Here is a 24,152-nt window from a genome sequence, read left to right as displayed (position 1 = left end):
AGGGGGGGGACAGGAATCTGCTGGGAGCTGCTTTGTCTTTAAGAACATGTTTCTCCTTTTTCTCATCCAGGGAAATACAACATTCTGCCTTTTTTGTATTTCCTAGGACAGTGTTTCTCAACCTTGGCAACTTGAAGATGTCTGGACTTCAGCTCCCAGAATTCTTGGAGTTGAAGTCCAGACATCTTCAAGTTGCCAAGGTTGAGAAACACTGTCCTAGGATGTTTCATTCTTCCAGGAGACGGGTGGGTGCTAACTTCCTACAAACTTTAACAACTGCAGTGATTCAGTTACACAACTGTGACAAGAAAGGTCCTTAAGTGGAGCAGCTGCCTCACTTAGCAACAGAAATGCTGGACTAGAGGGTCACCTGTGCTCAAGGAACCCATTAGCTCAAAGGAAGACATCTAGTGTGTCTTTGTGTGTGTGTGTGTGTGTGTGTGTGTGCAAGAGAGGTAACCCTCCCGGCCCCTCCTCCTCCCCCTCAGCAGGCGGCACAGAGCGACGGCCGAGCCGCAGAACCCGCCGTGGGGCGTCCGGGGAGAGCCCGGGAGGGAGGGGAGCGATCCGGGATGCCACGACCGGACTTGCGCCTGTTTGTAGGCACCGCGCCGTTTCCCCCGTTGCAAAGGCTCTGCCTCCTCCTGCAAAGCCCCGCAGGGGAACCGGCCCTTCCGTAGCCAACGGGGGACTTTCCTTCAACGCCCTTGGACGTTAAACGGCCCGGAGTTTAGTGCAGCCGGCGGGGGAGGCGCAGCGGCTGCAGCCCAGGGGAGGGCGGGCGCGGGGCGGCGCCTGGCCCCGGAGGGACGATGGTGGAGGCTTGGTACATGGACGGTTCCCCGGAGGACCCGCGGAAGCCGCATCGCCCACAGCCGCCCCGGCCGGTCAGCCTGGAGCAGCTGAGCCGCATCGGCGTCTTTTACTGCAAAGTAGGCAGAGCAGCAGCGGCGGCAGCGGCAGCGGAGGGAGGGAGGAGGGAGGGACGGGGGCCGCGCGCGCCCCGGGCTTGCAAAAGGGCTGCCCGGGATCTGGCTCCGTTTGCAGGGAGCCAAGCCAGGATCTGGCGGATCTGGCGAGGGAGCTGGAGGCCGACGCCGCCGCCGACCGGTGCTCCGGCCCTGCCTGGAGGGACCGAGCCCCTAATGCCCCCCTTCCCCCGGGGACACAGAGCCCACTGGGCGCCCTCGAGTAGGAGCCTCGCTTCGCCCTTGAGTTAACCGGGGCCAAGTCCCAGCCTTGGAGAGGCCGCGGGGGGAAAATGTTCCCCTTGGTCTTTTTCTTTTCTTTCTCTTTCTTTCTTTCTTTCCTTCCTTCCTTCCTTCCTTCCTTCCTTCCTTCCTTCCTTCCTTCCTTCCTTCCTTTCTTTCCTTCTTTCTTTCTTTCTTTCCTTCTTTCTTTCTTTCCTATTCTTTCTTTCTTTCCTTTTCTTTCTTTCTTTCCTTCCTTTTCTTTCTTCTTTCTTCTTTCTTTCTTTCTTTCTTTCTTCCTTTCTTTCCTTTCTCTTTATTTCTTTCTTTCCTTTTTTCTTTCCTTTCTTTCCTTTCTTTCCTTTTTCTTTCTTTCCTTCCCTTTCTTCCTTCCTTTCTTTCCTTTCATTCTTTCTTTCCTTCCTTCCTTTTTTCTTTCTTTTCCTTTTCTTTCTTTCCTTTTCTTTCTTTCCTTTTCTTTCTTTCTTTCTTTCTTTCCTTTTCTTTCTTTCCTTTCTTCCTTTTTTGTTTCCTTTCTTTTCATTTCTTTCTTTCATTCCTTCTTTCTTTCTTTCGTTCTCTTTCTTTTCTTTTCTTTATTTCCTTCCTTTCTTCCTTTTTTCTTTCCTTTCTTTTCATTTCTTTCTTTCCTTCCTTCTTTCTTTCTTTCTTTTCCTTTTCTTTCTTTCCTTTTCTTTCTTTCCTTTTCTTTCTTTCTTCCCTTTTCTTTCTTTCCTTTCTTCCTTTTTTCTTTCCTTTCTTTTCATTTCTTTCTTTCCTTCCTTCTTTCCTTCTTCTTTCCTCTTTCTTTCTTTCCTTCCTTCTTTCTTTCTTTCCTTCTCTTTCTTTTCTTTTCTTTCTTTCCTTCTTTCCTTCTTTCTTTCTTTCCTTCTTTCTTTCTTTCCTTCTTTCTTTCTTTCCTTCCTTTTCTTTCTTCTTTCTTCTTTCTTTCTTTCTTTCTTTCTTCCTTTCTTTCCTTTCTCTTTCTTTCTTTCTTTCCTTTTTTCTTTCCTTTCTTTCCTTTCTTTCCTTTTTCTTTCTTTCCTTCCCTTTCTTCCTTCCTTTCTTTCCTTTCATTCTTTCTTTCCTTCCTTCCTTCTTTCTTTCTTTTCCTTTTCTTTCTTTCCTTTTCTTTCTTTCTTTCTTTCTTTCCTTTTCTTTCTTTCCTTTCTTCCTTTTTTCTTTCCTTTCTTTTCATTTCTTTCTTTCCTTCCTTCTTTCCTTCTTCTTTCCTCTTTCTTTCTTTCCTTCCTTCTTTCTTTCTTTCCTTCTCTTTCTTTTCTTTTCTTTCTTTCCTTCTTTCCTTCCTTTTCTTTCTTTCCTTCCTTCCTTTCTTTCCTTTTCTTTCTTTCTTTCTTTCTTTCTTTTCCTTTTCTTTCTTTCCTTTTCTTTCTTTCTTTATTTCTTTCCTTTTATTTGTTTACTTACTTAATTTTTTGTTTCCTTTCTTTTCATTTCTTTCTTTCCTTCCTTCTTTCCTTCTTCTTTCCTCTTTCTTTCTTTCCTTCCTTCTTTCTTTCTTTCCTTCTCTTTCTTTTCTTTTCTTTCTTTCCTTCTTTCCTTCCTTTTCTTTCTTTCCTTCCTTCCTTTCTTTCCTTTTCTTTCTTTCTTTCTTTCTTTCTTTCTTTCTTTCTTTCCTTTTCTTTCTTTCCTTTCTTCCTTTTTTCTTTCTTTTCCTTTCTTTCTTTCTTTCCTTCCTTCCTTTTTTTCTTTTCTTTCTTTCCTTCCTTTTGTTTCTTTTCTTTCTCTCACACACACACTTGTTTTCTCGCTGGTCTTTCCCACTGGTTTTTTTATTTGGTGTTTCTCCCCCCCCCCCCCCCCCTTTACCCTGAAAAAAAATGCATGAAAAACAATCCAGTTCTGGGGGGTCGTTCCAGGGTTATCTGATGTCTTGAAAAACCGGCAGCTCCTGCAATCCTCCTGTTTTGATTGATGGCATTTGCTTTAATGACAAAATGCGGCCATATTTTCACCTTTTAAATTAGGCTCTGGGCTGTCTCCCTTCTATGTTTATCTCCTTGTCTTATATTAAGTGGGGTCTGCAGTTACCTCCCACCACCCAAACTAACAGGAGAGACTAATGCGTGAACATGTACACAGACACACAAAACACACACAACCTAGCCAAAGGTAGTGTCCACTGTACAATATTGCCAGTTCAACCACTTGCTGGCCTGGTGGAGCTTTTTGTGTGAGCCCCTTGGCCCTTTCTGGATCTAATTTATCCAATGGGGCCATTGCTGTAGCTCTCTGGGACATTAGTGGGTCCCGAAAGGAAATTTGCAAAACAAGTGCAGTTATTAATAACAATAATCATTAGCATCGCTGATAATATCTGCTGACATCTCAACATCTGACAAATTTATCATGCTTTAAGCTTTCATGCGTCGCAATTCACCTCTGCGGGTCCATTGTGTGTTGTGTTTAGTTGACCGGAAGAATACCGTGCATTACCCTTATAAATATTGATGCCAATAAGCTATGAAGGCAACAGATGTATGCAAATTACAAACAGTGATTCTTCCCGTAAATGCAAAAAACTCGCCCTCCCTAATTCCACACACACACACACACAAAGACAGTTCAGTACCCCCTTCTTCCCCTTGCCTTGATTGGCTGCTTGAGCTGGGGATGATGGGAACTGTAGTAGGAAACCGCTCAGGGAAGGCTTGCTTGGACCTCATTTAGTTGCAAAAATCATTTTACTTGGAAGAGGAACAAGGTTTGCTCCCTGCTGTCATGAAAATATAAAATCCATCGCTTGCTTGGACTTCTTCCCATTCCTGCAGGACAGGTTCCTGTCTTGTGAGGCAGAGGGCCCCAGGGTTTAAAAACGACACCATACAGCAGTGGTTCCCAAACTTGGCAACTTTAAGACTTGTGGACTTCAACTCCCAGAATTCTCCAGCCAGCAGAGTTCTGCTGGCTGGAGAATTCTGGGAGTTGAAGTCCACAAGTCTTAAAGTTGCCAAGTTTGGGAACCACTGCCATACAGGATAGTGTCTACATTAATAATGCTGGAGACTAATTTTAGTTTTCCCCAGAGGCTTAAAAAAAACCCCTACAAAAAGCCAGATTGGGTGACTTAATGGAGGGGGTTGGAGATTCTGTGCCTTCAGCTAGTTTTTCCTGTTGCTTTGCGTGGCTGTTAGTGTCAGCACCTCTTCATTGGGTAATTAGGAAAGAAAGACCACGAGACTCCATAGGTAGAAATCAAGTGTACTTTTACTAATTATAAATGATTAAAGGCGTAGCGAAGCGAAGACTGAACATTTAGACGCGAAAGCGATGGATATATAGAATAGCCCATTCCCCACCCCTTGGCATCCCAGTTACAGTCCAGTCATAATTCTCCCAAGTGTCAGGTGTGAGATAATTTCAAAAGGCATCACGAAGATGGAATGTCGGTGCCGTTAGTCCTGGCGGGAATCTCCTACGCATGCGTAGTCCGACAGGCAGCTGAGCTCCAGAACTTTCCTCCAGCACAATGAGTAACTCCTCCCAAATACCATGCCATCCCTCCCCGTTTCATGGCAGCCGAAGCAGCAGCAAAGCAGAGGCTGACAGTTAGGGAAGGACCAGCTGCTGTGAGTTGTATTCTTGCTATGAGTTGCAGATACGTTGCTCCTACGTGCTTGGGTTGGACTCTGGCCATAGAGAAGCCTTTGGAGCAAGATCTTTGTGTAATTACCTGAAGCCCTTTGAGCCCTGGGACTCCAGAGGAAGTGGACAGGGTTCTCCAGTCTGTTAGCTGCTGTTGGTGGGATCCTGTCCTCCTGGATCATTAAGATTGCCTGGGAAATGGCCTGTGGTTGGGTCCAGGTGGTGTCAGCTTCTCTGAGAAGAAGAATGGCAGGAGGCTTTGGTGTGTCCTCTATTCAGCAAGACATCACGGGGTCCCAGCGGTCCCAAACAGCTATCATCAAGGCTCCAGCCTGGAAATGTGCTGGTTAAGCTTTAGCTCCAGGGGGCTCTGGAAAAAACCCAGATGTTCTGGGCTCCTGGGCTTTCAGACGGGGGTTTAATGCAGAGACAGTTTCGCTCCTATTTGTGGGTGGGCTGTGGGGAAGCTGGGATTGGGGTGGTGTGGCCATTCTTTCACTCATTGGCTTCTCAGCAGCTTTTGATACCACTGATAAACTGCAATCGGACTTTCCGTTTCTAAGCGATGCAGTCATAAAGAGAGATGAGGTGGCGCAGTGGTTAAATGCAGCACTGCAGGCCACTTCAGCTGACTGCAGTTCTGCAGTTTGTCGGTTCAAATCTCACCGGCTCAGGGTTGACTCAGCCTTCCATCCTTCCGAGGTGGGTGAAATGAGGACCCGGATTGTTGTTGCTGACTCTCTAAACCACTTAGAGAGGGCTGAAAGCCCTATGAAGCGGTATATAAGTCTAACTGCTATTGCTATAAAGGGGAACATCACACGACCACATTGTGTCGCAATTTGCAACCGTCCCCATTGCCCTTGTCAAAGAGAGAATTGTGGGTGGTTAAACAAGGACCTCCTCACAAGTTCCAGCAAGCAAAGTCATTGGGGATGCTGTTGGGAAGCGTGGCACAACAAAACCGCGCTTGACTAAAGCGCGCCCGATTAAACCGCGTCGCTGACGTCATCAACAGGGCGACAACAGTGAGCGCGGAGAAAGAAGGGCGCTTTAAATAGCGCTTTGAAAGCAAGCCGATTCAACTTAAGGTAAGGGTTAGGGTTAGGGTTAGGGTTAGGGTTAGGTTAAGGGTTAGGTTTAGGATTAGGATTAGGTTTAGGGTTAGGGTTAGGTTTAGGTTTAGGGGTTAATTTTAGGTTTAGCGTTTACAGCGTGCTTTTTTCTCCGCACTGTTGTCGCGCTGTGATGACGTCAGCTACGCGGTTTCGTCGAGCGCCCTTTAGTTGAATGCGGTTTTGTGGTGGAACCGTTGGGAAGCGGTGAGTCCTGGGCATCTTCTGCGGTTGCTGATGAGGTGCACCCGGCCGGGCCCTTTGCCAAACAGTCACTAACCACGGGAGGCCCTCATGAAGGTCCTGGGTGGCCTTTGGAAGAAGGCCTGATGCAACCAGCAACTGCCTTTGGAAGGGCCGGCCCTGTCACACCTCAGCAGCAGCCGGAGGAAGAAGATGGCAACGGTCAGCTGGAGGTGGGGGTGGTCGTTAAACGAGGACGGTCTGGGTGCTTTTGTATTTAATGATGTAAGGACTTTCAGTCCTCAGTTCCTCAGGCATGTTTAGCAAATCCAGTCCATGGTATCTACTCATTATGTTCACCACATAATAAATTATATTCCCTGAAAATAAGAACTCCCCGGATAATAAGCCCAATTGGGCTTTTGAGCGCATGCGCTAAAATAAGCCCTCCCCCAAAATAAGCCCTCCCTGAAAATATTGCAACACAGTGTGACACGCTCCCTGCCTCCTGCACCTCAAAAATAATAAGACCCCCCCCCCAAAAAAAATAAGGCCAAGCGCTTTTGGGGGGGGGTCAAAAGAAAATAAGACCCGGTCTTATTTTGGGGGGAAAGAGGGTATAGAACATCGCAGGGGCCGTTTCTGGTTAGTCTGATGGTTTCATTTGTTTTCTTTCATTTCAAGATGAGATTGTGGAAGAAAACGTTAATGATACGATTGTAGTCAGTGCTGGTTTTTATTTTTTGCTGATTGGATAGAATTCCATCTTTACTTGCAGAATATACAGCTGCTTTGAAATTGATGATCCTCCGATTATGACCGTGTGTGGAGTTACCTTCTACTTTGCTGAAAAGAAGTATTTGTTCATTGACTTCTGATACCCTTTTTGCTAATGAGGATACCTGCTCATTTTTTTCCCTGTGATTTCTGCAGCGGAAGGGCTGTTCCTCCTCCTTTCATTTGGTCCTTTGGACGGGGCCCGTTTACAATGGACGGCCTTTCTGAGAACGTAGCCCCCCAGCGGTATTAATTTTGGGTATCATCGCGATATGCACGGCCCTTTGTGGCTCCAATTAATGAAGTCCACAAAGGACTGTTCTCCTAGTCATTCATCAATAATCTGTATTTATTTAGGTGGAATCGGCTAATTTAACATGTAGGCCTTAAATCCTGTACCTTAAAAAAAAAATATCCAAAATCTCCTGCACCTTTGTTTTGGTGCTGACTTTATTGTACACCTAAAAAAGTGGAAGGCTGTTACCTTATAACAGCTTTTATCAGCCTGATTCCCTTTGGGGATGTTGGGTTTCAGCTATGGCAGTAGAAGGTCATCGTGGTTTGGGATGGGAATTGAAATCCAACACATCTAGAAAACAGGAAAACTGCCTTAGAAAATCCAGGGCAATCTCTGGATGAGCTGGGCAAGATAGATGCATTGGTACTTCTCTCAGCTCTACACTGCCTCTCCTCCCTTTGAAGTAGAGCTATTACATTTAGAATAGGGGTGTCAGCACTCCTCCATTAGATAATCAGGAAAGAAGACCACGAGACTCCATTGATAGAAATCAAGTGTACTTTTACTAATTATAAATGATCAGAAGCGTAGCAAAGCGAAGTCTGATTATTTAGGCACGAAAGCAAATGATATATTGTATAACCCATTCCCCACCCCTTGGCATCCCATGCACAGTCCAATCATAATTCTCCCAAGTGTCAGGTGCGAGATAACTCTCGCACCTGACACTTGGGAAAGGCATCACCCAGATGGAATGTCGGTGCCGTTGGCCTTGGCGGGAACCTCCTCCGCATGCGTAGTAAGACGGGCAGCAGAAACTCCAGAATCTTCCTCCAGCACAATTAGTATTCCCCTCCCAAATACCATGCCCCCCCCTCCCCGTTTCAATGGCAGCCGAAGCAGCAGCAAAGCAGAGGCTGACAAGGGGTCTCCAACCTTGGCAACGTTAAGCCTGGAGGACTTCAACTCCCAGAATTCCCCAGGTTTAGGTTTAGGTTTATTCGATTTATATGCCACCCTTCTCCCAAGGACTCAGGGCGGCGTACAACATTAAAAGAAGCACATTATACAAAAGTTAAGAAGAAATTCAACAGGATATCCCAAAACCAATTAAAATCGACAATGACACATTTTTTAAAAAAAGAATGCAAATTAAAATCAGCAGTAATCCATAATTTGATTTGTTTTGTTCAGGCCAGGCTGGCTTGCTGGAAAAGCCAACTTTTTAGGGCGCCTCGGAAGCAAAGCTGGGAATTCTCACAGTTTTGAAGTCTGCCAGGCTTAAAGTTGCCAAGGTTGGAAACTCCTGATTTAGAAGGTGGGCAAATGCAGGTATTGTTCATACGGAGCTGAGCGGCATCAAAATTTGATAAATATGCTAGGAAAGTCCTCTTAGTCTTGTCAGGATTTAAACTTAATCTCGTTTGTTTGCTCAATTCATGCCGCTTTCCCTACTAAGGCTAATTTTGTTGTTTTGGAAACCTCTTGGTGATGGCAAGCTGCCTTGAGGACGACCCAGGGAAGGACTTAAGCAAGGGTTTAAAACTCTCGAGGTGGCTGTTTTCCCTTCTCTGGAAAATGTAATGATGACATTACAAGGCTGGGTTTGTCATCATCTCGTTTCTGAAGAATCAAAATGATCAGGAAAATAAGAATATTATTGCTAATCTCTGAAGGTGCTTTATCCTTTGAATAAGCCATCCTGATGTTCCTTGATCCTTATTTAGATTAATGTTTCAATTGTGGGATTGTTCCGAAGCCAAGGTGCATCCATTCATATGATTAGGCTGATGGGGGGGGGGGGTATTTGCAGAATAATATATCAGGGAAACTGATGCTCTGCATGACTTGGAAGAATCCATGCATGCATTTATAGTAAAAGTCATTTATCTGAAGGAAATATTAATTTGATAATTAGGACAGTTTTGCTTTACAGAATTGGTATTGTGCTGTAACAACCCCAAGAGTTCCAAAAGGATGAAAAACACTTGGTTATCTAAACTGAGTATTCCACCTTTTTTTCTTCGCCACTATTTTTTTTTCTCTTTTTGACAAATGATTCATCGCTTAAAGACACCACTTGCTGAGCTTTCACGAGAAGAAAGTTACAAGGCTGCAGGTGAAATCTTTGGAAAGTGAATAGATATAAACTATTATGATTGCCAAATCTTGTTAGTGGTGCTCAGCCTTATCTGACCCAATTTTCAATTGTGTGCAAAGCATAATCATATTTAAACAAGTCATATTTTTTTGTAGCCCCATTTATTCCTCAATTCAGCATGAAAAAAAATTGCTTTAGAGCAGTGTTTCTCAACCTTGGCAACTTGAAGATGTCTGGACTTCAACTCCCAGAATTCTGGGAGTTAAAGTCCAGACATCTTCAAGTGGCCAAGGTTGAGAAACACTTGCTTTAGAGAGATCTTAATTTCCTTGTGCGTCAGAATGCCGTTACCTTGTTTTAAATGAGTAAACCAAGACAATCCTTTTTTTCCCCCTTTTCTTTTTTTGTAGCTGGATGCTGACAATTACGAGACCGACCCAGAATTAGCCAAAATCCGTAAGGAGAAAAACTATTCTTGGATGGATATAATAACGATAAGCAAAGACATGCTGCCAAATTATGAAGAGAAGGTAATAACTGCAGCTTTGTTTGAGCTTTGAGGGGATTGTAAAGACTGGAATTTGCCACTAGAGTGTGTGCCAGTTTTAAAAGTTTCTGCTCTGCTGCCTGAACAGTGGATTCCCTTTGTTTAAGAAGTAAGTCCCACTTCGTGTCTTCTGCAACAGGAATATATGAGTATATATATATATCTTTTATCTGCTTTCTAATTTTTATAGCAATGTGTTCTGGTAACTTAGCAGCCAGAGAATTCTGGCATTTGAATGTAATGATAGAATGATAGATTACTTTTTAATAAATACATATTTTTTTCCTAGTGCCTTGTGAAATGACACATGTTTAATTCCTGCTGCTCCTGTTAAAGTTGAGGCTGTCCTCAAAATCACTTTGCTCTCTCAAAATAGTGGTCAAGTTTACAGATTCTGCTGGGGCTGAGCCATAAATATGTTTATTAGGCTTAGGATGTTATTGTGGGTTTATTTAATAAACAATGGCTAAGCAAAGGCTGTGGCACGACAAAACCGCGCTCGTCAAAATTGCGGTGATAAAATCGCGGCGCTAAAGCCGCGATGTCATCACCGCGCATCATCACCGCCGCGACAACAGCGCGGCAACAGAAGGGCGCTTTAAAACGGCGCCGCGGCAGAAAGCCGACTTCAATTAAGGTAAGCGTTAGGATTAGGTTTAGGGGTTTGTTTTAGGGTTAGGTTTAGGGTTAGGGTTAGGTTTAGGGTTAGGTTTAGGGTTAGGTTTAGGGTTAGGTTTAGGGTTAGGGTTAGGGTTAGGTTTAGGGTTAGGGTTAGGGTTAGGTTTAGGGTTAGGGTTAGGGTTAGGGTTAGGGTTAGGTTTTAGGGTTAGGGTTAGGTTTAGGGTTAGGTTTAGGGCTAGGTTTAGGGTTAGGTTTAGGGTTAGGTTTAGGGTTAGGTTTAGGGTTAGGTTTAGGGTTAGGTTTAGGGTTAGGTTTAGGGTACTGAGTTCTTGGGAATGTGCGAATTTGCCCTCCGCGATTATGTCATCGCGGTAGGGTCGCGTTTTTCCTTAGCGCTTAGAACGGCGCAAATTAGTCTTCGCGCTTATGTCTCCGCGGATAAGGGCTTCGCGGATTTGTGGTGGAACCAGCAAAGGCATGGCATAGGAATGTTCAAATGAGCTGGGGACCAAAAAAGTAGTTTTTTCCTGACATAAGCGTGTGTATAGTATATCAAGCTTCCAAAAGGAAATAACAAGTGTGAGATTTTGAGAGTGATAATTCAGGAAGAGAGACTCCTCTTTAATTTTCTTAGCTGGTTGTCAAGGCAATGCATCTGAAGTGCTATGAATATTTTAGTTGATCGCTGGAGAACATTTAAGAATGCATACCTGATCTATTTCCCTTGATTCATTTTTGGTATGTCATCACTTGTTGTAGTTAGCATTCATTTTTAAAAATTACCCTAAGAAAGGCAAAATACTTCTGCCATTGATAGTGGTTTTTATTTATTTACTAGATTTAGACTTTCTCCTAGCAGTAATAGGAGGGATGATCATAACCTGGCTTTTGAAAAATAGTTAGGCCACCGAAAGATTCATTGTCAGAAACCTGTCAAAAGGAGCTAGATGCATTGAAGCGAAAACAAAATAAATAAACGAAGCTTTGATTTGGCTGCAACCTCTGGGAATCTGACCCTTTCTAATGTCCTATCTTCCCAGAGATAGAAGATTTCATTCTGTCACACTTTTATTTATTCTTACTATCAAGATACCGTACTATGAAATAGGACAGTGGTTCCCAAACTTGGCAACTTTTAAGACTTGTGGACTTCAACTCCCAGAATTCTCCAGCCAGCTCTGCAGAGCTGGCTGGAGAATTCTGGGAGTTGAAGTCCACAAGTCTTAAAAGTTGCCAAGTTTGGGAACCACTGAAATAGGAAATAGAGAAATTAATTAGTTGTTAGGCAGAGAGTTGATAAATTCCATGAAGGACGGAGCCTGCCGTTTCAGAACTGGCATTGCAAAAGGTTATCGGTGGAGTTTAAAAACCAGATGTTGCCCATGCTCAGAATTAAAGGGTAAGGAGTGTTTTTGTAGTTCACTTTCTTGCTTTATATTAATAAACCTCTCATGGCATTTAGGAGAAAAAAAAAGGCTGAGTAGGAGGAAAGGAGGCAGGCAGGAAGAACACAATAGTATTCCTTTGGGATGTATCCGTAGCCGCTGAACCTACTGATTTATTTATAGCAGGAGTTCAGCTGTCCCCACAATAGTTGGTGCTCTCTGATTGTGAAACGGTATTCTGGCTAGGAGTGTGTTTCCAGAGCACATCTGGAGGACATCCAGTCAGAGAACACTGCATTTTGAGTGTAGATCTAGTGACTGGGTTTATACAACATATCAACCTTCAACATATTAACAACAGAGCCAGTCTGATCTGGTGGGTACGATTCCAGGTTAGAAAGCAAGAGGCCACGGGTTCAAGTCCTTCCTTAGCCATGAAAGCCAGCTGGTTGATCTGGGGCCAATCACTCAAACTCATCCCAACTCATCATCTCACAGGGTGGTTGTTGTGGGGGAAATAGGAGGAGGAAGATGTGCTGGATATATTTGCCATCTTAAGTTATCTTGAAAATAATAAAGGGGCGATGTGTATGCGTGCATGCGCATACATGTTAAAATCATGGTTTGTGGACTAAGCCACAGTGGCTTGATTCATATTTTGTGTTAAAGGATGGCATTGTTAAATATGGCTTTTTTGAGTAAGTGACTAATAGAAGTCACATATCACACTAAACCAAAACAAACATTATATTAATAGTTGTTAGTTGCAAAGTCATGTCCGACCCATCACTACCCCATGGACAACGTTCCTCCAGGCCTTCCTGTCCTCTACCATCCTCTGGAGTCCATTTAAGCTCATGCTGACTGCTTCGGTGACTCCATCCAGCCACCTCCTTCTCTGCCGTCCCCTCCTTCTTCTTCTGCCCTCCATCGTTCCCAGCATGAGGCTCTTCTCCAGGGAGTCCTTCCTCCTTCTCATTAGGTGGCCAAAGCATTTGAGTTTCCTCTTCAGGATCCGGCCTTCCAAAGAGCCATCAGGGTTGATCTCCTCTAGGACTGACCGGCTGGATGGCCTTGCAGTCCTAGGGACTCAATGCAGGAGTCTTCTCCTCCAGCACCAGAGTTCAAAGGCCTCCATTCTTTGGCCCTCAGCCTTCCTTATGGTCCAACCTTCACAGCCATCCATTGCAACTGGGGAAACCACAGCCTTCATAGTTTAATTCAGTGTAAATAAGTCAATGTGAATTTAGCCACCGGATTCCTTATAAGTTCTACTGAGTGTTCCTGAAGAATTATCTTCAGACTCCTGGTAGACCTCAACTTACCACCATTTATTTCATTAAGATTAAGATTAAGATTTAGTTTATTTGTATGCCGCCCTTCTCCGGGAGGGACTCAGGGCGGCGAACAACTCAAAAGGGGAAAAGGGGATACAAACACAATGCACGTAATTCATGACCCCTTGAAGTTACAGTGGCACTGAAAGAAATGACTTATGACCAATCCTCCTATGCACTGATCCTCCCGGCCTCCTCGTGGTCCCATGATCAGAAATTAGATGCTTGGTAACTGGCATCTGTTTCCGAGGGTTGCAGCATCGGTGGCCATTTGCAACTTTCCCAGCCAGATGACTGACAAGGGAAGTCCATGGGAGCAGCTGGATTCATTTTATGACTGCGTGGTTTACTTAACAACTGCAGCGATTCGTTAACAACTGGGGCAAAAGCATAAAATCGGGGGCAGCTCACTTAACAACGGCTTTACTTAGCAATGGAAATTCTGTCCCCAGTGGCAGTCATAAGTCGAGGAACTACCTGTACTACAGTGCATTATGCAGGGGTCTGACCTTGAAGCCCCAATTGACAGAAAGCAGCAGCTATCATCGTTAAGGGGAACTGAGTTGAATAGATGAACGTACTTCTGTCTTAAACAAGGGAAAAGAGCCCTTGATTTTTCTGAGCAGGATTTGAGGTTTTACTTCTTTGTTTTAATTGAATTGAAACCTCCGAACGCCTCTCCAAGGCAAACGGAGGGCCTAATAATGGCACCACGGCTTTGTCTGCATTGAGTTTTGGTTTATTGCCCCCCATCTGTTTTATTATTGATTAGGCTTAGCAGCTCCTCGGCTTCACTGAGTCTGATAATAAGGGGAAAGGGAGGTGGGCGTTTCATTTATTAGCCAGTCAGAGCATTAAGGGTGTTTCTTTGCAGGATCGTATGCCATCCAAACTGATAAACCGTGTGTGTGTGAGAGAGAGGGGGGGGGGAGGGGGGAAGGATGGAGGGAGGGAGGGAAAGAGATAGGGAGTGTGAGAGAGGGAGGAAGGCGGAGGGATTGAGGATGGAGAAAGAGAGAGAGGAAGGAGAGAGAGGAGGGAAGGAGGGAGAGAGATAGGGAGTGTGAGAGAGGGAGGGAGGCGGAGGGATTGAGGATGGAGAAAGAGAGAGAGGAAGGAGAGAGAGGAGGGAAGGAGGGAGAGAGATAGGGAGTGTGAGAGAGGGAGGAAGGCGGAGGGATTGAGGATGGAGAAAGAGAGAGAGGAAGGAGAGAGGAGGGAAGGAGGGAGAGAGATAGGGAGTGTGAGAGAGGGAGGGAGGCGGAGGGATTGAGGATGGAGAAAGAGAGAGAGGAAGGAGAGAGAGGAGGGAAGGAGGGAGAGAGATAGGGAGTGTGAGAGAGGGAGGAAGGTGGAGGGATTGAGGATGGAGAAAGAGAGAGAGGAAGGAGAGAGAGGAGGGAAGGAGGGAGAGAGATAGGGAGTGTGAGAGAGGGAGGGAGGCGGAGGGATTGAGGATGGAGAAAGAGAGAGAGGAAGGAGAGAGAGGAGGGAAGGAGGGAGAGAGATAGGGAGTGTGAGAGAGGGAGGTAGGAGGGAGGGATTGAGGATGGAGAAAGAGAGAGAGGAAGGAGAGAGAGGAGGGAAGGAGGGAGAGAGATAGGGAGTGTGAGAGAGGGAGGGAGGCGGAGGGATTGAGGATGGAGAAAGAGAGAGAGGAAGGAGAGAGAGGAGGGAAGGAGGGAGAGAGATAGGGAGTGTGAGAGAGGGAGGAAGGCGGAGGGATTGAGGATGGAGAAAGAGAGAGAGGAAGGAGAGAGAGGAGGGAAGGAGGGGAGAGAGATAGGGAGTGTGAGAGAGGGAGGGAGGCGGAGGGATTGAGGATGGAGAAAGAGAGAGAGGAAGGAGAGAGAGGAGGGAAGGAGGGAGAGAGATAGGGAGTGTGAGAGAGGGAGGAAGGCGGAGGGATTGAGGATGGAGAAAGAGAGAGAGGAAGGAGAGAGAGGAGGAAGGAGGGAGAGAGATAGGGAGTGTGAGAGAGGGAGGGAGGCGGAGGGATTGAGATGGAGAAAGAGAGAGAGGAAGGATGAGAGAGGAGGGAAGGAGGGAGAGAGATAGGGAGTGTGAGAGAGGAGGAAGGCGGAGGGATTGAGGATGGAGAAAGAGAGAGAGGAAGGAGAGAGAGGAGGGAAGGAGGGAGAGAGATAGGGAGTGTGAGAGAGGGAGGGAGGCGGAGGGATTGAGGATGGAGAAAGAGAGAGAGGAAGGAGAGAGAGGAGGGAAGGAGGGAGAGAGATAGGGAGTGTGAGAGAGGGAGGAAGGCGGAGGGATTGAGGATGGAGAAAGAGAGAGAGGAAGGAGAGAAAGGAGGAAGGAGGGAGAGAGATAGGGAGTGTGAGAGAGGGAGGGAGGCGGAGGGATTGAGGATGGAGAAAGAGAGAGAGGAAGGAGAGAGAGGAGGGAAGGAGGGAGAGAGATAGGGAGTGTGAGAGAGGGAGGAAGGCGGAGGGATTGAGGATGGAGAAAGAGAGAGAGGAAGGAGAGAGAGGAGGGAAGGAGGAGAGAGATAGGGAGTGTGAGAGAGGGAGGGAGGCGGAGGGATTGAGGATGGAGAAAGAGAGAGAGGAAGGAGAGAGAGGAGGGAAGGAGGGAGAGAGATAGGGAGTGTGAGAGAGGGAGGAAGGCGGAGGGATTGAGGATGGAGAAAGAGAGAGAGGAAGGAGAGAGAGGAGGGAAGGAGGGAGAGAGATAGGGAGTGTGAGAGAGGGAGGGAGGCGGAGGGATTGAGGATGGAGAAAGAGAGAGAGGAAGGAGAGAGAGGAGGGAAGGAGGGAGAGAGATAGGGAGTGTGAGAGAGGGAGGGAGGCGGAGGGATTGAGGATGGAGAAAGAGAGAGAGGAAGGAGAGAGAGGAGGGAAGGAGGGAGAGAGATAGGGAGTGTGAGAGAGGGAGGGAGGCGGAGGGATTGAGGATGGAGAAAGAGAGAGAGGAAGGAGAGAGAGGAGGGAAGGAGGGAGAGAGATAGGGAGTGTGAGAGAGGGAGGAAGGCGGAGGGATTGAGGATGGAGAAAGAGAGAGAGGAAGGAGAGAGAGGAGGGAAGGAGGGAGAGAGATAGGGAGTGTGAGAGAGGGAGGGAGGCGGAGGGATTGAGGATGGAGAAAGAGAGAGAGGAAGGAGAGAGAGGAGGGAAGGAGGGAGAGAGATAGGGAGTGTGAGAGAGGGAGGAAGGCGGAGGGATTGAGGATGGAGAAAGAGAGAGAGGAAGGAGAGAGAGGAGGGAAGGAGGGAGAGAGATAGGGAGTGTGAGAGAGGGAGGAAGGCGGAGGGATTGAGGATGGAGAAAGAGAGAGGAAGGAGAGAAAGGAGGGAGGGAGGGAAAGAGATAGGGAGTGTGAGAGAGGGAGGGAGGCGGAGGGAGGGAGGACAGAGAAAGAGAGAGAGGAAGGAGAGAAAGGAGGGAGGGAGGGAAAGAGATAGGGAGTGTGAGAGAGGGAGGGAGGCGGAGGGAGGGAGGACGGAGAAAGAGAGAGAGGAAGGAGAGAAAGGAGGGAGGAGGGAGAGAGAGAGGGAGAGAGACAGAGAGAGAATGAATGGCACCCTGATTCCCAGAGAATAAAACCAAGGAGGACGTGGCTTGCTAATTCTGAAGCCAAGATGCATCCAGTCAGCCTCGGACAGAATAAACACCCAATGGAAGGAACGGAATAAAACACATAATCTCAGAGTAGCAAATCTCTCAAAAGCAGAAGACCCCGTGTGAAAAGGGTCCTTGGTTGTGGAGAAAGAGAAGCAGGAACAAGCATGGTCTCCCTGTAAGAGCCGTCCTCTAAAGAAGCTCATGGAATCGAACCCTCTGCTCCGGGCAGAAATTCACCCGGAGGGCTTTCCACCCCACTCCCATGCCAAGGTGTGCCAGCTTTCTCAGCCTGACACCTTTGCCAGGTGGATTTCTACTTCTAGAATGTTCAGCCTGATTACTGACTTCAGCAAGAAATTCTGAGAAGTGAAATCTGTAGATCCACAGCAGACTCAAGGTTGACTCCGCCTTCCACCCTTCCGAGGTCGATGAAATGAGGACCCAGATTGTTGGGGCCAATATGTTGACTCTGTAAACCACTTAGAGAGGGCTGAAAGCCCTATGAAGCGGTATGTAAGTCTAACTGCTATTGCTATTGCAGTTCTGCAGTTCGGCTGTTCAAATCTCACCGGCTCAAGGTTGACTCAGCCTCCCATCCTTCCGAGGTGGGTAAAATGAGGACCCGGATTGTTGTTGGGGGTGATATGCTGACTCTGTAAACCGCTTAGAGAGGGCTGAAAGCCCTATGAAGTGGTATATACTCTAAGTCAGTGTTTCTCAACCTTGGCAACTTGAAGATGTCTGGACTTCAACTCCCAGAATTCCCCAGCCAGCATTCAATTTTTTTTACTACTGGTTCTGTGGGCGTGGCTTGGTGGGCGTGGTTGGGGGGCTCATCCCTCCTCCTGGCTGCTCTGTTTCCCCCTCCTCCCTTTCCCTGGATTTTAAACTGAATGCTAGGCTCAGCTCTGCAAGGGAGGGAAATAGCTTGGGAAAAGAATAGATACCTTGGCTGGGGAGTGGGAGAGGTAGCTAGAATAGAATAGCAATAGCAATAGCAGTTAGACTTATATACCGCTTCATAGGGCTTTCAGCCCTCTCTAAGCGGTTTACAGAGTCAGCATATCGCCCCCAACAACAATCCGGGTCCTTATTTCACCCACCTCGGAAGGATGGAAGGCTGAGTCAACCCTGAGCCGGTGAGATTTGAACCGCCGAACTGCAGATAACAGTCAGCTGAAGTGGCTGCAGTACTGCACCCTAACCACTGCGCCACCTCGGCAAAGGAAGACTCACCAGGCAGAGATCTGCTGGGCTGTGTGGTTGAGATAAGCGAGGGAACCAGGGAGCAGCCGCACCTGAGCTTCTAGGCAGGCCAGGTACGAAAAGGAGGGAGTGGGAGGGGCGGGAGGTGAGGGCGGAGCCAGTCAGTGGAGCATTTTACCGGTTCTCCGAACTGCCCATAATTTGTCCTGCTGTTCAGGAGAACCAGCCAGAACCGGCTGAATTTCACCCCTGCCGGAGGTGCGCAGCTGATTGGCAGCCAACAGAGCCCCAGGCAGAATTGCGCCCTGCGAGGGGACCACCTCCAGCACTCCTCTACCACCTCCCTTGCCTCTTAACCCCCCCTGCCTCCCCCCTTGCCTCTTAGTGCCCCCCTAAGTCATCCCACCGCCCTCTAGAGGGTGGTACCGCCCACTTTGGGAACCACTGCTCTAATCCTAATTAGAGACGTGGGATGTGGTGGCTCAGCAGGTAAGACACCGAGTTTGTCGATCAGAAAGGTCGGCAGTTCGGCGGTTCGAATCCCTAGCGCCACGTAACGGAGTGAGCTCCTGTTACTTGTCCCAGCTTCTACCAAACTAGCTGTTCGAAAGCAGGTAAAAATGCAAGTAGAAAAATAGGAACCACCTTTGGAGGGAAGGTAACAGTGTTCCATGCGCCTTCGGCGTTAAGTCATGCCGGCCACATGACCATGTAGACATCTTCGGACAGCGCTGGCTCTTCGGCTTTAAAATGGAGATGAGCACCGCCCCCTAGAGTTGGGAACGACTAGCACATATGTGCGAGGGGAACCTTTACCTTACTCCTAATGTATCAAGGTAGTACTTGATTGAGCCCAGGTAGTGGACAATACGATCTGTTTGGAGGGGCAGTGGCATGAAATTTGTGAGATTTTTAGGGAGGGCATATTTGGAAAACAATGCCATCCAGAGAGAAATATGGCTTCATCTGCCCATAGATGACAATCTATTTAGTAGGACCGTTCAAGCAATTTAGAAGGGTGCCTCACTCATTGAAATAAGCCCCCCCCCCCAAGTTGCCAGCTTGCACAGTTTTGACTAGCGTTCTGCCATCTGGTCAAGGGGGAACAAAGCGCTTACATTCTGTGCTGGGCATAGAGCAGGGAAAGAATGCAATCAACATGCTCATTGGATTTTACGTAGTTCATGTTATCTGCAGTGACAAGACTGGTGTTTCAATACACAGCACACACAGATTTAATGTTACAAACAGCTGGTCTCAAACTGAGGCTGGATGGAGAGTCAGGATTACTAGGAATGTGCTTTTAAAATGTTTCCCAACTAGATGTTCAAAGGTCTGCTGCAAGCGTGCCCATCCACGTGGTATAATTGCTCTAAGGATCATTCTGAGAGAGCTTCAAACTCTTACCTTATAAACATAGGAACAGCTGCCTGTTGACAGAAGCCTGAGCATTTTGATTTATTGCATTTCTATGATTTGATTTATTGCATTTCTATGCCGCCCTATTCCCAGAGGGACTCAGGGCGGCTCACAAACCAAAGTAAGAGGGGGGGGGGGATACAAACAAGAGGAAAACAACGGACAAACAACTACAACAATTTAAAAACAATCAACAACCACACAATTCGAGCGGGGACGGGGAACTCGTCAGCCCCAGGCCTGTCGGAACAGCCAGGTTTTAAGGGCTTTGCGGAAAGCCTGAAGGGTGGTGTGGGTATGAATCTCCACAGGGAGCTCATTCCAGAGGGCCGGAGCAGCCACAGAGAAGGCCCTCCTCCGGGTGGTAGCCAATCGGCATTGACTGGTAGATGGAATCCGGAGGAGGCCTAATCTGTGGGATCTGATCGGTCTATTGGAGGTGATTGGCAGCAGGTGGTCTCTCAAGTACCCAGGTCCAATACCATGAGGGGCTTTATAAGTGACGACTAGCGCCTTGAAGCGTATCCGGAGACCAATAGGCAGCCAGTGCAGCTCGCGGAGGATAGGTGTAACGTGGGTGAACCGAGGTGCACCCACAATCGCTCGCGCGGCTGCATTCTGGACAAGCTGAAGTCTCCGAATGCTCTTCAAGGGCTGCCCCATGTAGAGCGCATTGCAGTAGTCCAAGTAGCACCTTACAATCTGTGGAAGTAGCACCTTACAATCTGTGCAGCAATGCAATATGCTATGGCAGTGTTGAAGTCCACAGGACTTAAAGTCGCCAAGGTTGAGAAACACTGTGCTCTGTGTTTGTAATAGACTTGCTCCACGAAAATGCTTCCTCTTCTGTCCCTTCCCTCTCCTAGATAAAAACATTTTATGAAGAGCACTTACACCTGGATGATGAGATCCGCTACATCCTGGAAGGAAGTGGATATTTTGATGTTCGCGATAAAGATGATAAGTGGATCCGGATTGCTATGGAGAAGGGCGACATGATCACACTTCCTGCTGGCATCTATCACCGATTTACACTGGACGAATCTGTATGAAACAGGTTTTTTTTAAATCAAATCAAATCAAATCCACATAGAGTTGAGGCAGATGCAAACCAGCATATAAAAACATAGCTCTGTAATACCTCGGCTTTGAATCCCTAATGCAGTGTTTCTCAACCTTGTCAACTTGAAGATGTCTGGACTTCAACTCCCAGAATTCCCCAGCCAGCGAATGCTGGCTGGGGAATTCTGGAAGTTGAAGTCCAGACATCTTCAAGTTGACAAGGTTGAGAAACACTAGCCTAACGTATAAATGTATGGTTAGCATCTTGAAAAAAGCAACCTCTAGAAATCCATACCCCATTCTAACAATTTTAGCATCTTACTGATGGGAAATCATCGATTTGGTGTTGGTGGAGTCACCTTGCTTGAAATCATAGCACAGTATCGAAAACTTTCTTTCTTTCCAAGCAACTCTCTGGGCTTAGAAATCAATTCCTAAGGTTCAGAGAAGGATCGTATTAGAGCCCATATGCTTTCTCGGCTCTGAACCGCTATCTTTATAGATAAATGGAGCACTTGTGTCTCCAGCCTTGTCATAAAATCCATCTTTTAGTAAGGGATTGGTGTTACCATAGCAACTATCCACGGGAGCCTCGGGAGATCCGCTCTGCTTTTTTCCGTTGTGTGGCTTGTTGTGTAGGATACAAAGCATTCGGAACAGGAGGTCGAAGAAGCTCGGATTTTGCTGCCTCTCTATGCTTAGTCGCCATGGATCGGAGATCAGTTTGTTGGTTTTATTGCATAGTGAAAATATGCATAATGATTTTTTGCTAGCCACCATGCTGCAATAAATGTGTTTTATTTTATTAAGATTGCTAGGCATTCTATTCCATTCCATTTCAAAACCTTAACCCCTCCCTCATCCTCACAATGCCTCCTAAATAACACAACTCAAAACACACAATTCTGACTTTAAAAAAAAAAAATCTTAGTCCAACATAACCTGATTTCTAATGTCTCTGGTATTATATGGTTTAATAACTCAAAACTCAAAGTGGGCTGGCTAAGCCACTGAATTTTTTTTTTTTTAAAAAGTCTTAATTTAAATATTAAGCAGTTGTTGCTAAAATGCTGCTACTGATCAGGGACTAACATTTAAAAATATAAGTCAATAATTACGTGGTTATATAAAGGCTAACATGGTTATAGCAGGAGCTGTCGATCATAAGCAAAGGACCACATTCCGTTTTAGCTCATGTGATGAAATGAGCTATTTCTTACTTTCTCCTGCTGAGAAAGAAGAGAGAGAGAAAGGAAGGGAGGGAGGAAGAAAGAAAGAGAGAGAGAGAGACAGAAAAGAGAGAGAGAGGGAGAGAATGAACTATTCGTTTTCTTCACTGAGAGATAAAAGATTGCCATCCGAAAGCTTCTTTCCCTTTCTGAAACGAAGCTCTCCATTTCTTCCAGCTAAGGAGGTTAGAGATCCTGATTGAGGGGATGGTCTTGTGCTTGTTGCTTCAAGTGAAACTGCTGTTAACAAGCAAGCTCAGACGGCCTAGGACTTTGTCCCTGGTCATCCTTGATTGCAGTTCACTGTAGTGTGAGAACTAAGCCATCCCGGGCCCAGTTATTTCCTGTATTCTCTTGATAGCTGAAGTAGCCCAGATGGTTGTAGAGTGGCTTATTTGCATCGTGATTTGTAGAAAGAAAAGAGAGTATGAATCCCAGTCTTGGTTGGATTGTCACAAAGATACAGTTTAAGAAGCCATTGAGACTTTTCAACGTTTGTGCCATTAATGGCATGCTTGCCCTTGTGAATGGAGAGTTCTAAGTCAGGGTAATAGCTCTGTGATTCTCCAGGTGTTGAGTCACAACTTCCAGGTGTGTCCTGTGCTTTCCAACCCTCTGGACTAGGGGATATCATAAGCAAAGCAGTATTTTCACTTAAACGGACGTAGTTTTCCTGCCCCCCCCTGTTTTGAAGAACAACATCACACCAACTTTTGCTTGAGATGATATGCGCGAAAAGCACCAGCTGTTCAAATTCAGTTTCTTCCAGACTCGAGGAGCAAGGCCAATAAAATGATGGAGCTCTAAATCTGCCAAATGTCCAAAGAACTCCTTTCCCCCTTATGGGACTTTGAATATATCGACTCTGGTACCTGGCTGAGTTGATAGTTGATTTATATCACTATTATTTCTTCCACAATGTCAATATTGCAAGCCAGGCCAAGAAAATCAGGCTGTGGGTTTCAGCTGCATTTTTAAAAGTTTGGGTATTTTCTAAGGCTTGAGTAAAATCACTTTGATTTTGTTTTATATTTTCTAATGCTTCTTTTGTAAAAAATAAAAATCTCTTTAATAGTGTTTGTGGTAAAACCACCCGAAAGTAATTTTGTCCTTAATTCTTTCAGCCTTTTGGTAGTTTGAGCTACATTTTTTTTAATAAAAGTCAATTCTTATACTGAGTGTGAATCCTTGTGTTTCTCCTCCCAGAATTATGTCAAGGCAATGAGGCTGTTTGTTGGAGAACCGGTGTGGACTGCTCATAACAGGCCAGCTGACCACTTTCCCGCTCGAGCCCACTACCAGCGGTTTTTGTCACAAATGGAACAATGAACCAGAGGCACGGAACAACAACATCTGTAACGTTAAAATGGCAATGCGGCTATGTTAATAGCATCTGCAGGTGATAAATCTTTGATTTCCCCTCTCTCAAATATCAATTTTTAATATCAAATTTTGTCCTTGGGTGAATGGATTTTTACTTACAATAGTGATTTATGTAGTTTGCAGATCTCAGTTGAAAATATATCAATCCTTTCTTTCTCCTCTTACAAGCAATACTTATCTGATTCATTCCTGAATTAATCTAAAGCATTATTATGTTGTAATGCTAATAAAATTATTATCTTTTAATAAAAATTTCCATCTTTTTAATTAGTCTTCAGGCTTTTTAAGGAAGCTTGCTGTGGTTTGTGGGTGCTTGTATCACTTACTTAGGGATTCGTCTGTGTAAAATGCATGTATAAATGCTCACACCACATGCATGGGTTTGCAATCACTGTATAAATGGAAGATACCGTATGCAAGGGGTTGGGAAAATCCAGGTGTGAAGTGTGAAATCTGTTTTTAAATGTCAGTCCTACAAAAAGGTTGGATAGACGTACCGTGGGTTTATCAGCTACAACAAATGAAACACAATCAGTAAATCCTGTGGCATTCAGTCGAACTTGAATCCAATAAATGGCCAAATTAAATGTGATGGATATGGCTATATTTGCACATAGATTAATTCTTACTTAAACTTGAACTATATTTGCTTGAACTATATTTACTGAATTAACCGAGTTGCAGAAATTTGCCCAACTGGCTGAATAAAGTAATTCTTGCCGGCTGTGTTTGTAAATGAATCGCCAACAGTGTTTTAACCCAACATGTGAGCCTGGTTGATATGCAATCAGGACATCCCATGTCGTTTTATAAAATACGTAACAGGTGCAGGGAATTCTGATGCTGCAGGAGAGGAATCATGATAAAAGATAATCAAAACATTAATTACCTAAAAATGAAAGTCTGCTCTTAACACTATGTTCAATAAAAAGTAATATATTTCCATTTTCAATTTTTTAAAAAGTTTTTTAGGCTTGAGGTGTTTGGGGTGGGGCTGAAGCTGCTTTTCTGTTGCAGGCCCGACGCTTTGGAACAGCCCCCTTTCTGGCAGAGATGACTGCAGACCAGTCTTTCTTAATCTCAGGGACTTTTAAGACGTATGGATTCAAGCCCATCCTTCTTAAGGTTGCTGAGATTTGGGAAACAGTGGATTAAAACAAAACCCTCTCTGTTTT

At 45.7% G+C, this 24,152-nt stretch overlaps 1 protein-coding gene across 1 annotated transcript; it reads left to right on the top strand.

Moving 5' to 3' along the window:
• The first annotated feature begins 764 nt into the window (after positions 1-764).
• Positions 765-23,929, top strand: ADI1 (acireductone dioxygenase 1). Its single transcript, XM_032214700.1, has 4 exons — positions 765-932; positions 9,621-9,740; positions 20,170-20,349; positions 22,801-23,929. The coding sequence occupies exons 1-4, from the start codon at positions 813-815 to the stop codon at positions 22,921-22,923; spliced, it is 543 nt and encodes a 180-aa protein (XP_032070591.1). The 5' UTR covers positions 765-812; the 3' UTR covers positions 22,924-23,929.
• The last annotated feature ends 223 nt before the right edge of the window (positions 23,930-24,152 follow it).

Source organism: Thamnophis elegans, chromosome 3, assembly GCF_009769535.1.
Source record: "Thamnophis elegans isolate rThaEle1 chromosome 3, rThaEle1.pri, whole genome shotgun sequence".
Lineage (NCBI taxonomy): Eukaryota > Metazoa > Chordata > Lepidosauria > Squamata > Colubridae > Thamnophis > Thamnophis elegans.
Note: the sequence above shows the minus strand (reverse complement) of the source record. Positions and strands in the feature narration are given on the sequence as shown.